The sequence below is a fragment of the Engraulis encrasicolus genome, chromosome 11, assembly GCF_034702125.1.
Source record: "Engraulis encrasicolus isolate BLACKSEA-1 chromosome 11, IST_EnEncr_1.0, whole genome shotgun sequence".
Lineage (NCBI taxonomy): Eukaryota > Metazoa > Chordata > Actinopteri > Clupeiformes > Engraulidae > Engraulis > Engraulis encrasicolus.
This window is the reverse complement of record NC_085867.1, coordinates 818,862-831,082: the sequence shown is the minus strand read 5'-3', so window position 1 is coordinate 831,082 and position 12,221 is coordinate 818,862. Positions and strand designations below refer to the sequence as shown.

At 48.3% G+C, this 12,221-nt stretch overlaps 1 protein-coding gene across 1 annotated transcript in view; it reads left to right on the top strand.

Annotated features, from left to right (window-relative positions):
• The window catches only part of LOC134457816 (protein phosphatase Slingshot homolog 1-like), a 39,403-nt gene extending 36,811 nt beyond the window's left edge, over positions 1 to 2,592 (top strand). Inside the window, exon 17 of the mRNA XM_063209786.1 lies at positions 280 to 2,592. Within this exon, the coding sequence (XP_063065856.1) occupies positions 280 to 1,974 (1,695 nt within the window). The 3' untranslated portion in view covers positions 1,975 to 2,592. The remainder of the gene's footprint in view (positions 1 to 279) is intronic.
• The last annotated feature ends 9,629 nt before the right edge of the window (positions 2,593 to 12,221 follow it).

Genomic DNA, 12,221 nt, shown 5'->3' with positions numbered 1-12,221 from the left:
CCGAAAGGGAGCAGTGCGGCGGGAAGGTACCATGCTCAGGGTACCTCAGTCATGGAGGAGGAGGATAGGGGAGACCACTGGTTAAACCCACCAACCTGGCGGGTCGGGAGTCGAACCGGCAACCTTTGGGCTACAAGTCCGACGCCCTAACCGCTTACCCATGACTGCCCATGTATGCTGTATGATGTACTATTGTATAGTGTCTAAGTGTATGCTGGTGCGGGAGCAAACCCAACCCTGACCATCCCTTTTGTGCTGTGTGTGTTTTCTTCTGTTTAGGACAGTGCTAGCATCCGAAACCCGTACAAGGTGAAGCCGTCCTACGCGCCGCCCCCCTCGTGCCGCGACTGCCTTCGCCTGCCGTCGGGCCGCAGACTGGAGCGCCTTGCAGGGGGGGGACGGCCCCACCAACACCCCCACCACCACCACCACCACCACCACCACAACCCTCACCACCACCACCACCATCACCACCACCACCACCACCACCACCGCCTTAACCTGCCCCGACACGCACACACTCACACTCACGCAAACACACACACTCACGCCCACACACACACTCATGGCAGCCTGCCCTCCATCTCCATCCAGCCCCCCCGCGGCACTGGTACAGCCGCGCCCTTCAACCCCCCCTCACAACCACCCAACACCTCCTCCTCCTCCTCTTCCTCCTCTTCTTCCTCTTCCTCCTCTCACCCCCTCCAGCTCCTGCCCGCTGGCTCCCAGCCCCCTCCGCCTCCTCAGCCCCAGTCCTGTCGTTGTGGGCGTTGCCCTCGCTGTGCCCGGCCCCTCCCGCTGGCCCCACCCCTGGCCCCGCCCGCTGCCCTTCCCCCTCCCCCGCTGCTGCCCCCGGTGGGCAGCCTGGAGGCGTACCGTCAGCAGCTGGTGTCCCCCATGAGCTGCGAGGAGCTGCAGAGAGACCTGCACTGCCCTCTAGAGGAGGTGGAGGACCTGGAGGAGCTGCAGGAGGAGGAGGAGGAGGAGGAGGAGGCGCGAGAGGAGAGGAGGAGGAGGAGAGGAGGGAGGTCGGGGGCTGCCAGCACTACAGGAGCCGTTAGCGAGCTCACACTGCTGCAGTTGAGTCTGGATGGGGGAGAAAGGCCTGTCGTGGAGCTGCATCAGGAGGCCCACTCCATGGGGCCAGTCACGGAGCTGCATCAGGAGGCCCACTCCATGGGGCCAGTCGCGGAGCTGCACCAGGAGGCCCACTCCATGGGGCCAGTCGTGGAGCTGCATCAGGAGGCCCACTCCATGGGGCCGGTCGCGGAGCTGCATCAGGAGGCCCACTCCATGGGGCCAGTCGCGGAGCTGCAGCAGAAGGGAGTGTCAGTGTCCGGTCTGGTGCGTCACCGGGTGGAGCAGCTCTGCAGCCTGCCTCTAGGGGGCAGCACCACCACCAGGAGGCCCCAGCTGGAGCACATGGATCTGGGAAGGCCTGCTGCTGCGGAGAAGGAGACAGCGCCCCCTGGGCCTATGGAGGACATGGAGGTGGATGGCGGAGGGGACGGTGGCAGCAGCAGCAGCAGTGGTGTTGGTGTTGGTACCGGTGTCGCTATGGGGATTCAGGCGTTGGACACCCCGGTTCTGTGTGCTATGGGGATCCAGGCGCTAGACACCCCGGTTCTGTCTCCTGGGTCTCTGCTCCTGCCCTCGTCTCCGCTGGGCTGTTCTCTGACCCGCAGCTCCAGTAGCGACAGCTTGGCCAGCCTGGCGAGCGTGCGCGGGCAGCCGGGTCTCGTGCGGCAGAGGGCCCTGGAGATCGAGACCCGCGTCCGCCTGGCCGGCCTCACCGTACCCTCGCCCCTCAAGCGCTCCAACTCCCTCGCCAAGCTCGCCGACCTTGACCTCTCCACGCATGACCTATCGCCCGGCGCGCAGCAGCCGCCCCCCGGATCCCCCATCGCCGCCGCGGCCGCAGCGGACCAGGCACCCCAACAACACCCCTCCCCACCTGGGGCCCCTCCAAGCTGACCTTTGACCCTACAGTAGGTCATACTGGTAGCCCATATCATGACCCTTAACCCTGACAACACCCCTCCCCTCAAAGATGACCTAGTCTCCATCCGGGGCCCTTCACAGCTGACCTTTGACTTCACATACTGGTAGTCCATATCATGATCCCTAACGACAACAACGCACCAACCAGGCACCCAGACACCCCTTCCATGCTGGTTTATAGTTTCTAGTTACTGTTCGAAAATGACACAATCGCAGACTCAAAAAACAAAAACAAAAAAAACACAAACAAACTACAACAAGGACTACATATGGTCCTATATGTGTGGTGGGGGCCTTAACCAAGCCGAGTGACCCTCATGACCCTCATGACCCTCATGACCCTCATGACCCCCATGACCCTCATGACCCTCGTGACCCTCATGACCCTCATGACCCTCGTGACCCTCGTGACCCTCATGACCCCCTTTGGCTCCTGGACAACCTTTAACCTTTGACCCCTGGCTTAGCATGACATTCCATTACGTACATATCATATCATGACCCTTATTGGTACATATCATGACCCTTATCCACGACAACACACACAGCTTGGCACACCCCCATCCCACATCCCACATCCCACATCCCACATCCCACATCCCACATCCCATATCCCACATCCCACATCCCATATCCCACATCCCACATCCCACATCCCACTACTTCTACTGTTACTGTTACTGATGCTACTCACGTCACCACCGAGACAATCCAGCAGTCAGCCTTTCACTAAACCTTAATTTCGCATCGCACCACAGCACACCACAGCACTCCGCACCCTTAACTCCATACTGCTCCACACCCTAAACTCTGCACCGCTCCACTCCACACCCTTAACTCCGCACCGCTCCACTCCGCACCGCTCCACTCCACACTTAACCGCAGCACTGCTGGTGGTGCCGCTATGCTAGGCAACTGAATTCCGCTGTTCAGCGCTCTGTGTGTGTGTGTGTGTGCGTGTGTGTGTGGTGTTAGGACAACATACTCCATGCCACGCGGCTGCAGTGTGTGTGTGTGTGTGTGTGTGTGTGTGTGTGTGTGTGTGTGTGTGTGTGTGTGTGTGTGTGTGTGTGTGTATGTGTGTGTGGTGCTACAGTGCCGCCATGGAGATGGACATTCCCACAACTCTCTCCTCACAACTCCTCTAAAAAACTCACAGCAGCAGTCGAGGACTCGAAAGACTAAAAGACTAACGGAGCCTCCATGGATCACTGTTCCACTAGATCTTGTGAGAAAGCACTTATCTCTATACGTGTGTTCGTCTTTTATAACTGGTCTCTTCTCCGAGGCCTTATATGCGGTGCCCTTCCCATGCTAGCCCCGCTAGCCTAGCCTTCCCTGTTGCATCACTGAGTCGTGCTAAGGGCGGATGGATGCGTTGACGAGTCACCTGACATCATCAGGTAGTGCCCGCCCCCTTTGCTGTACTTCCTCGTTTGCATTGAGTGTCAGACTGCGCAACAAGTGGAGATGGGGGCGGGGCTTCCAAAAGGGTGCCCTCACAGCCCCCCCCCCAAAAAAAAAATTGTCATTACAAAGAGGCCAAGGGTGCATTTCTCGAAACCATAGTTGCTCATATCTACGTTAGCCATTTTGGTGGTTGCAATGTAATTTCCCATTGCCACCTACCCAAGGTACTAACTAGCTAGCAATTATGCTTTTGAGAATCACAAGCCGGGTTAGGCTGAAAATACATACTGCCCCTATTGAGCTGGATGGAGCGACACACGCTGACACAGATCTAGAGGAGCTACTCAGCACCCACTAGTGGCACGGAGGCTAAAAACAACAGGAACTCAAGAGGTGCCACCAGAACTGAAGCTAGAGAACAAATTAAAACATTTTTCTGTTTCAAAAGTATGAATGTTCATCAGCGCGCCATATATACCCACTCGCTTTGACCTATGACCTTAGCCGTGAAACTTTCAGTGCAGCATCGGTCTTGGCTAACAAAGAAAAGAAAAAAAAACATGAAAAATTTCCAAAAGCACAGACTTTAGTTTATCGAAGCCCTTTCTACTCCAGATTTGATTTCCCTGCTTTGTATTTATTGTTGTTTTTATTTATTAGATAAACAGATTGTATTGTTGTTATTATTATTTAATATATGTATCAGAGCACCTGTATGCAACTCAATGCTGTTTACGTTTGGTACCTCAAGGTTAGTGGTTCTTAACCTGGGGTGCGAGGGCCGCTGGGGGTGCGCCAGAGATTGCAAGGGGTCTGCGGGATTTTGTTTGTGTTGAGGTTGTGACCAAAATTCTGCTTGCAAACATTATAATTAGTCCAAATCAACCAAACCAAATTAAGCCATGTTTTGGTCGCCAATTTAAAGTCATTAAGGTATTGATTACAGTCCCAAGAAATAATCATTGTAATGAATCACTTAAATTAAATGTAATGAATCACTTAATTTTGAGTGTGAACACACATGTATAAGTTTGTGTTTGGGTTGGGCAAGGTAAGGGGGTGGCATTAGGGTTAAAAGGTTAAGAACCACTGGCTTAGGTTTACCCGCATAGTTGGCTTGAAGAAGTGGTGGGGCAGGAGAGATGCCACTGGTTACTGTGACGACGGAAGTGCAATGAGCAAAGCCATGGATATCTAAGACTGAAGAGATGTTTACAGCAGTGGTCAATAAGGATTGCACATTATGTACAGCAGTGGTCAATAAGGATTGCACATTATGTACAGCAGTGGTTCCCAAACATATTCAGCGGGGAAGTCCCCCTTTTGGACTTAAGGGTGGGGCAGGTTAACCATTTTAAGAATATGTACTATTATGACATCACGTTGGGGGTTCCACAGGCTCATAGGAGTCTATGTAGAACCTTAGAATCCTGGGGCAGTTCCCCCAACGTGATGTCACCTGGTGGGGTTGCAGGTATGACATCACGTTGGGGGAACTCCCCCAGGATTCTAAGGTTCTACATAGACTCCTATGAGCGTGCGGAACCCCCAACGTGATGTCATAATAGTATATTTTCTTAAAATGGTTAACCTGCAACCCCACCTTTAAGAATATTTTTGCTATCCCTCAATCACCTTAGTCTTAGCCTAGCCATGGATAGCAATATTAGCGGACAAACTATTCATGGAAAATCTTGCAATATTAATGCCTTGCTGTTTTTTTTGTCCATTATTATTGCTAGATATTTTTCTTTTTCTTTGTAGGTACATGTAAATGATTTTCTGTTTACAGGATTAATATTAATGCCTTGGCGTTTTTTTTGTCCATTAATATTGCTAGATTTTCCATTAATAGTTTGTCAACTAATATTGCTAAAAATCTTGCTAAAAGGATGGCAAATGCACCTATTAACCATATAAGTGAATACTGTTACTAACGAAATTATAGAATTATGTTAGCTGTTAGCTGTTAGCTGCTGATTTCCCGCTTTTATGCAATGTCCCTTTTTGTTCACGACCCCCCTTCAGTACCTCCGCGACCCCCCCCCCTTCAGTACCTCCACGACCCCCCTTCAGTACCTCCGTGATCCCCCACGACTCCCCTTCAGTACCTCGACCCCCCTTCAGTACCTCCGTGACCCCCCCACCGCCCCTTCTCCCCACCCACCGCCCCCTTCAGTACCTCCGTGATCCCCCCCCACCGCCCCCTTCTCCACTAGGGGTCCTGGCCCCCGGTTTGGGAACCACTGGTTAAGAGGAAGCCGGGGACTGATGGACTGATGCGGGTGTTTGTGAGGTGCTTGTGAGTGCGTGTGCCTGTCATTAGGCGGGACCATGTTTGCCATTGGTTGGCCGCCTGTTGAGAGGCTGTCTGATAGGTTGGCTGCCTCGACCTGCAACAAAGGAAATCAAATCACTAATTGTCTTCGAATCCGATCTGTTGGACAGAGAAGGTCTGCTGACGTACATCTGATTTGTGTTTTAAGTTCTTTGTTTTGCATTCCTTTTTTATTTTTCTTTGTAGGTACATGTAAATGATTTTCTGTTTACAGGCCAAAATCAGACAAACAAGATGACGGCATAATGATCACTTGTTGTTTTCAACTGTTGCCTAAAAACACGAGATTTTGAAGCTCGAGATTTTGTTAGATGCAGTTTCCTCCAGTGTGTTGGTGCAGCCATCCTCTGTACTAGTTTACTTTGTTACACTTTAAAATAATGTCTGCTTATAAAGCATTAAGAACACAGTAAATAATGAACAAATGATAAACAAAAACATTATTTATTTTTTTGCTAAGTCTTTATAAGCGGATATTATTAGTTTTGGTCGACGATGTACAGTGAAGTAGGGAGACATGACAGCTCTGTGCAATACAATAACAATAACGAACAACAACATGTACAATGCATCTTACCGGCCAACGATGTCATGTTATCACCCTACATTACATGTGGAAAGGTATTTATTGTTATGTAACAAAAGAAAAAAGATAACTATGAACGGTATGGATTGACTGTTACAAACACAGGCCCTTTAGGAGTACCTCTTCTGAATAAAGAACAAACTTTTATATTTCTCAAAGTAAACGATTTACTTCCTTTACTTTCTAACCAATCAGAGAAGCCCCGGTGCCCACTTGCTCTCCTGGACATTAACCCAGATCTTTATCTTACTTCCTGTTAGAGCTCCTATTCGGCCTATGGGAGATGCTGTACAGGGTGTTCACTTCCTGTTAGAGCTCCTATTCGGCCTATGGGAGATGCTGTACACGGTGTTCACTTCCTGTTAGAGCTGCTATTCGGCCTATGAGAGATGCTGCACACGGTGTTCACTTCCTGTTAGAGCTCTTATTCGGCCTATGGGAGATGCTGTACACGGTGTTCACTTCCTGTTAGAGCTGCTATTCGGCCTATGGGAGATGCTGCACAGGGTGTTCACTTCCTGATCGAAGTCTTGGCCAAGTTGTCATCCAAATTCAAAAAGCTCATCTCATGTGCCCAAAACACCTCAAGAATTCAATAAGTTCTTGTGTCAACTCGAGTCAACACTATTTTTTTTATCAGTGATTTATCAGACAAAATAAAAGACATTCTATCTCCATGTACATAGTAAATCACAGGCGTGGCTTTCTGCTCTGAGGAAAGAAAGAAGGAAAAATAATTATTTTTAAAAAAATACTGCAATAGTCAACCATACATATTCACACAATATCATTTTAGCAATTAGTAACACAGTAGCTCAATACTGTTTTGCACAGGGCTGTTATTGCATACTGTTGAAGAAATGTGTTTAAAGTCTCATGGCCAATTATTATTAAGTTCTGGTGCATCCATCCTCTAACACCGTAACCATGGGAACAGGCAAGGTGTGATGACTGAGCAGAGGCACGTGGATACTGTATCCATGGTGACATACAGGAATATACTGTATCTATGTGGACCGACGGATTGGTGCGTGGTATGGTCAAACATCCTCTAGGAGAGCAAGACAAATCAAGCCAGTACATTTCAGAGATCCATGTGATGACCTTTTGGAGTCTTATGATTGAGAATGAATGGAGTTCACTTGGCACTGTAGATGCAAGCCATCACCAAACACCACAGAAAGACAAGAAGAAGGAGAGGACAACGCCCCCTTAGGAGATCGAACTTGAGCACATACCTTTACATTGGGTAGGCGGGGTTTGAATGATCTTGCTCTACTAGAAGACGTTCGGTATGGTGACCTGATGTTGTCTGATCTGAATGCCATGCCATGCCATGCTATGCTATGCTATGCTATGCTATGCCATCCTATGCTATGCTATGCTATGTCATGCTATGCTATTCCATGCCATGCCACGCTGCATTATGCTACGCTAGCTTATCGAGTGTGTTAGCTTTTGAGGATGCAACTTTCTCGTTGACTGGAGTGAGGCTGTCCCCGATCGCCGTTGGTGGATAGGCTCTCCCAGGCGATCCCCTGATTGGTGGGTGGCCTTTTGCGAAAGGCGGGACCCTGTTTGCCATTGGTCGGCCACCTGTCTGATTGGTTGGACCCTGTTTGCCATTGGTTGTGTGTGTGCGTGTGCGCGTGCATGTGCTGAAGGAACGTCGCTTTTCCCATTACGGCTTTTTGTCGCATTTTTGCATAAGTGCCTTTTACACACACACACACTCTCACAGACACAAACACGCACACCCCACACACACACACACACACACACACACACACACACACACACACACACACACACAGTGTATCAACCATAAAGCCATTCTGCATAGTGTCTCGGCCTCTCTCTACACTCTCCTCTATACGCAGCTCCTGCTCTGGGGTGCATTTCTGGAAAGTGTAGTTGCTAACTATGTTAACTACTTTGTTGGTTGCAATGCAATTTCCCATTGGTAACTACCCAAGTTGCTAACTGCTAACAACTACACTTTCCAGAAATGCACCCCTGTTCTTCTCAGTTGGCACCCGCCCATCCTACGCCTTGTAGTGCGCTCTCTCTCTCTCTCTCTCTCTCTCTCTCTCTCTCTCTCTCTCTCTCTCTCTCTCTCTTTCTCTCTCTCTCTCTCTTACACAAAAAAAGAAAAACAAAACAAAACAAAGCAAAGCTGTTGAGCTGTGTAGACAGCACCCCCTAGTGCTGAGCATTACACATTCCTCATTACGCATGGCTGCCAAGCGTAAAGACCACTTATGACATCTGCTTCCCTCCACACACACACACACACACACACACACACACACACACACACGCAGACACACACACACACACACGCAGACACACACACACACACACACTTGCACACACACACACACACTTGCACACACACACACATAGAGACACAAACACACACACGCAGACATTTGTAGACCCACACTGGACAGCTTCTACTTCGCCCTCATTTTAGACCTGATTTAGACCTGATTTAGACCTGATTTAGACCAAAGTTGTCTTTTGGTTTCCATTTGGGAGTGCATGTGTGTTTGTTTGTGTGGAGATCTGAAGTCCAGACAGTTGGGTCATGTGACCCAACACACTGTCTAAGAGTTACACACCAAGGAACTACTGCACCTTAGCTAGAGAGAGAGAGAGGGAGGAAGGGTGATAGAGAGAGAGTGCGAGAGAGAGAGAAGAGGGATGGTGGTGGTGTGAAATTGACAAATCATTCATGCCAAAAGTGCAGGGGGTATTCCACAAAGCGCCAGATGATGTGTGTTGGTGATGTCATATCCTGTCCCAGTAGAGCAGGATGGTGTGTGTTGGTGACGTCATATCCTATCCCAGTAGAGCAGGATGATGTGTGTTGGTGATGTCATATCCTGTCCCAGTAGAGCAGGAGTATGTGTGTTGGTGATGTCATATCCTGTCCCAGTAGAGCAGGATGATGTGTCTTGGTCATTGCTCAACATCCTGGACCAGACGGTGGTGCCAAGTGCCATTTGGGTTTCAGCTATGTGTATATGTGGCACTTCATTGTGCACAGGTGTTGCAATTGTCACTGTGTGTATATGTGGCACCTCATACTGCACAGGTGTGGACAGTGTCATCGTGTCAAGGTGAGGGGCTAATCATTGTTCACAGGTGTCTACAAACTTAAACAGCAGTGAGGAACAGTGAGGCCCACTTGATAGGTAACAGGTGATGCAGTTCCTGTGTGAGGCGCCACAATGCGCAGATGTGTGCCTCCTCTCTAGGGCCATCTCATACTTCACAGGTGTGGCCAGTGTGCACAGGTGTTGACGAGCTAATACAGTGTCATTGTGTCCAGCTGAGGCCCCATCATGGTGCACAGGTGAAAGGCATAGTGTGGAGGTGCAGTGAGGCGACAGGTGACAGGTGAATCTGTCCCTGGTGAGGTACCACCATACACAGGTGTGTGCCTCCTCTGCAGTGCCCAGGTGAGACTGACCTCATTGTGTGCAGGTATAGTGCTGCCCACCTAATAGGCCACAGGTGACGCAGTCCCTGTGCGAGGCACCACAATACACAGATGTGTGTGCGTCCTCTTCCCAGGTGTGTCATAGTGCCATAGTAGCCAGGCACTGTACTTTATGTGCCCACCTCCATAGTCCACAGGTGTGTGTCTGGAGTGCCCAGGTACAGTGAGGTTTCTAATTGGCAACAGGTGACGCTGACCTTGTAGTGCCCAGGTGTGAGGCGCCATCATGTGGCAGTGCAAGGTAAGGCCTGTACCATCGTGCCCAGGTATATTATGCCCTACAAAGGCAAAGTGCAGTAACTAAGCCAACATTGATACTGAGAAAACGGATAAGGCTCACCGCATTGAAAATAACACTAGAGAGGACACAGCAATTTGCGACAGCACTGGGAAATGGCAGCTGGAGTTAATTTCCATTTCTCTGATCTACCTACAGATAATGGCCGCTACAGATTGCCGTAAAAAGGGGGGCGGGGTCCTCTCTAGTGTTATTTTCTACCTCTATGGGCTCACCGCATTGAGAGATGGTAAGTCTCGCCCTCATAGTGCACAGGTGTGCTACACCTGTCCTTCATACAATGTGAGACCTTGCAGCCAGTTAAACATAAAAAGTAAATTGCCCTGCTGGCTTAAGTTTGTAAGTTAACTCAACTTGATAAAGCCTCAAGTTGAGTTACCTTACAAACTTAATTCAGCAGGGAAACTTACTTTTTACGTTGAACTGGCTTGCAATGTTTCACAGTGTAATGGCTGCTTTGTGGAATACCCTACAGGGCTTTGTTTCATGATAGCATCGTTGCTAACCAGTTAGCAGCTTAGTAGGCTGTTAATGGAAACTTAGTTAGCAATGACGCTGTCGAGAAACACATTCCAGGTCTGCAACACTTTGGTGTTGACGTTCGGCAATCGCAGCTTAGATGAAAACAAAATAAAAACCTTTTCTTTCTTAAATGGGATGCAAGTGTGAACGAAATCACAAAGCAAAATAAGCTTAAATTGCTTTCCGTGACTTCACGTTTTGTTAGCATTATTTTTTTTTTTTTGAAGCTGTGACTCTTTTGTATTCCTGCCCTGTACATTGACTGAGTTGAGGTTGGGTTTCTTTTCTACATTTTGTTGACATTATGTACTGTTCTGTATGTTACTATGTATGACTGAAATAAAACCTATCCTTTATGCACATGCTGTCGCTGTGTCTGTATATCCTCTGTTTGGATAGCCCCCGATGTACTTTTCATGTTATGCAGTTTCACTCGAAATATGACATGTTTTGTAAAGAAATCTTAGAAATTACATGTTCAATACAATTACGTTATATTTTCAAGGGACCTTGTGACGGTGGGGTCTTGTTGTAAAGGTGGCCGCCTTCAATGTAGGCCTAAAGTGCAGGGGGGTAATCCTGGTTTGTGTTCATAGTATGGCCCTTGAAGGACTTCAAGGACTATAATATTTGAAGTGGCCCCTCTAATCAAATCAGTTTCTCACCCCTGCTTTACCCATATTCTTTGGTCTTGCTGTGTCTGAATCTGTGCTCCTAAATGTTTTGTTTTTTTGGCACCTGATGTTTTGTATCTTTAAAGGAACAGTCCACCGTTTTTTAATTTTCACACATTTGCAGTATTTCCAAGTATTCATTTTCTTCTTCTCAGTATTTTCAGGACTTAAGATGTATTGGTATCAATAACAATAAGATGTATTGGTATTGAGTTATTGGCATAGCTTGGCGTAATGTGTAAATGGAACCATTAGCATCAAGCCACAAGTTATCACTGGATGGAGTTAGATTGCCGTTTTGGATTTGAAATTTAAAATTTTACATTAATTTTAAAGCGGTTTATAAGTACATTTGATTAAGTTTTGGTGTGGTACCATTAGTTCTATGGGTACCATTGCATTGCTATGCTGTTAGCGTAAATTAGGCAATACGAACACATAGATTAAAAAAAACTATGTATTCTCGTATTTTACTAGGGCTTAACCACATATAAGCAATTTCTTGAAATGATGTGGATTGGTCCTTTAAAGTGTCTACTTTCAGAATCTGACCGGTATCTGAACTGATGTCCCATGGGCTTTATGTTTAACCCTCTAATACACCTGACTGGAACCCAACAGATTGAGACGATGACACTGAATGGGTCATAACTTCTGAAGTTAAGTACATACAGAGACAAATTAACACATTTTCCCATGCAGTATTGCCCTTGGAATGAATTTATGCTTAGCTACACTACACTACACTGCACTGCACTACACTACACTGCACTGCACTGCACTACACTACACTACACTACACTGCACTGCACTGCACTGCACTGCACTACACTACACTTAACCACTCTTCACCTCTCTGTCACCACTACAGCCAGCAGACTGAA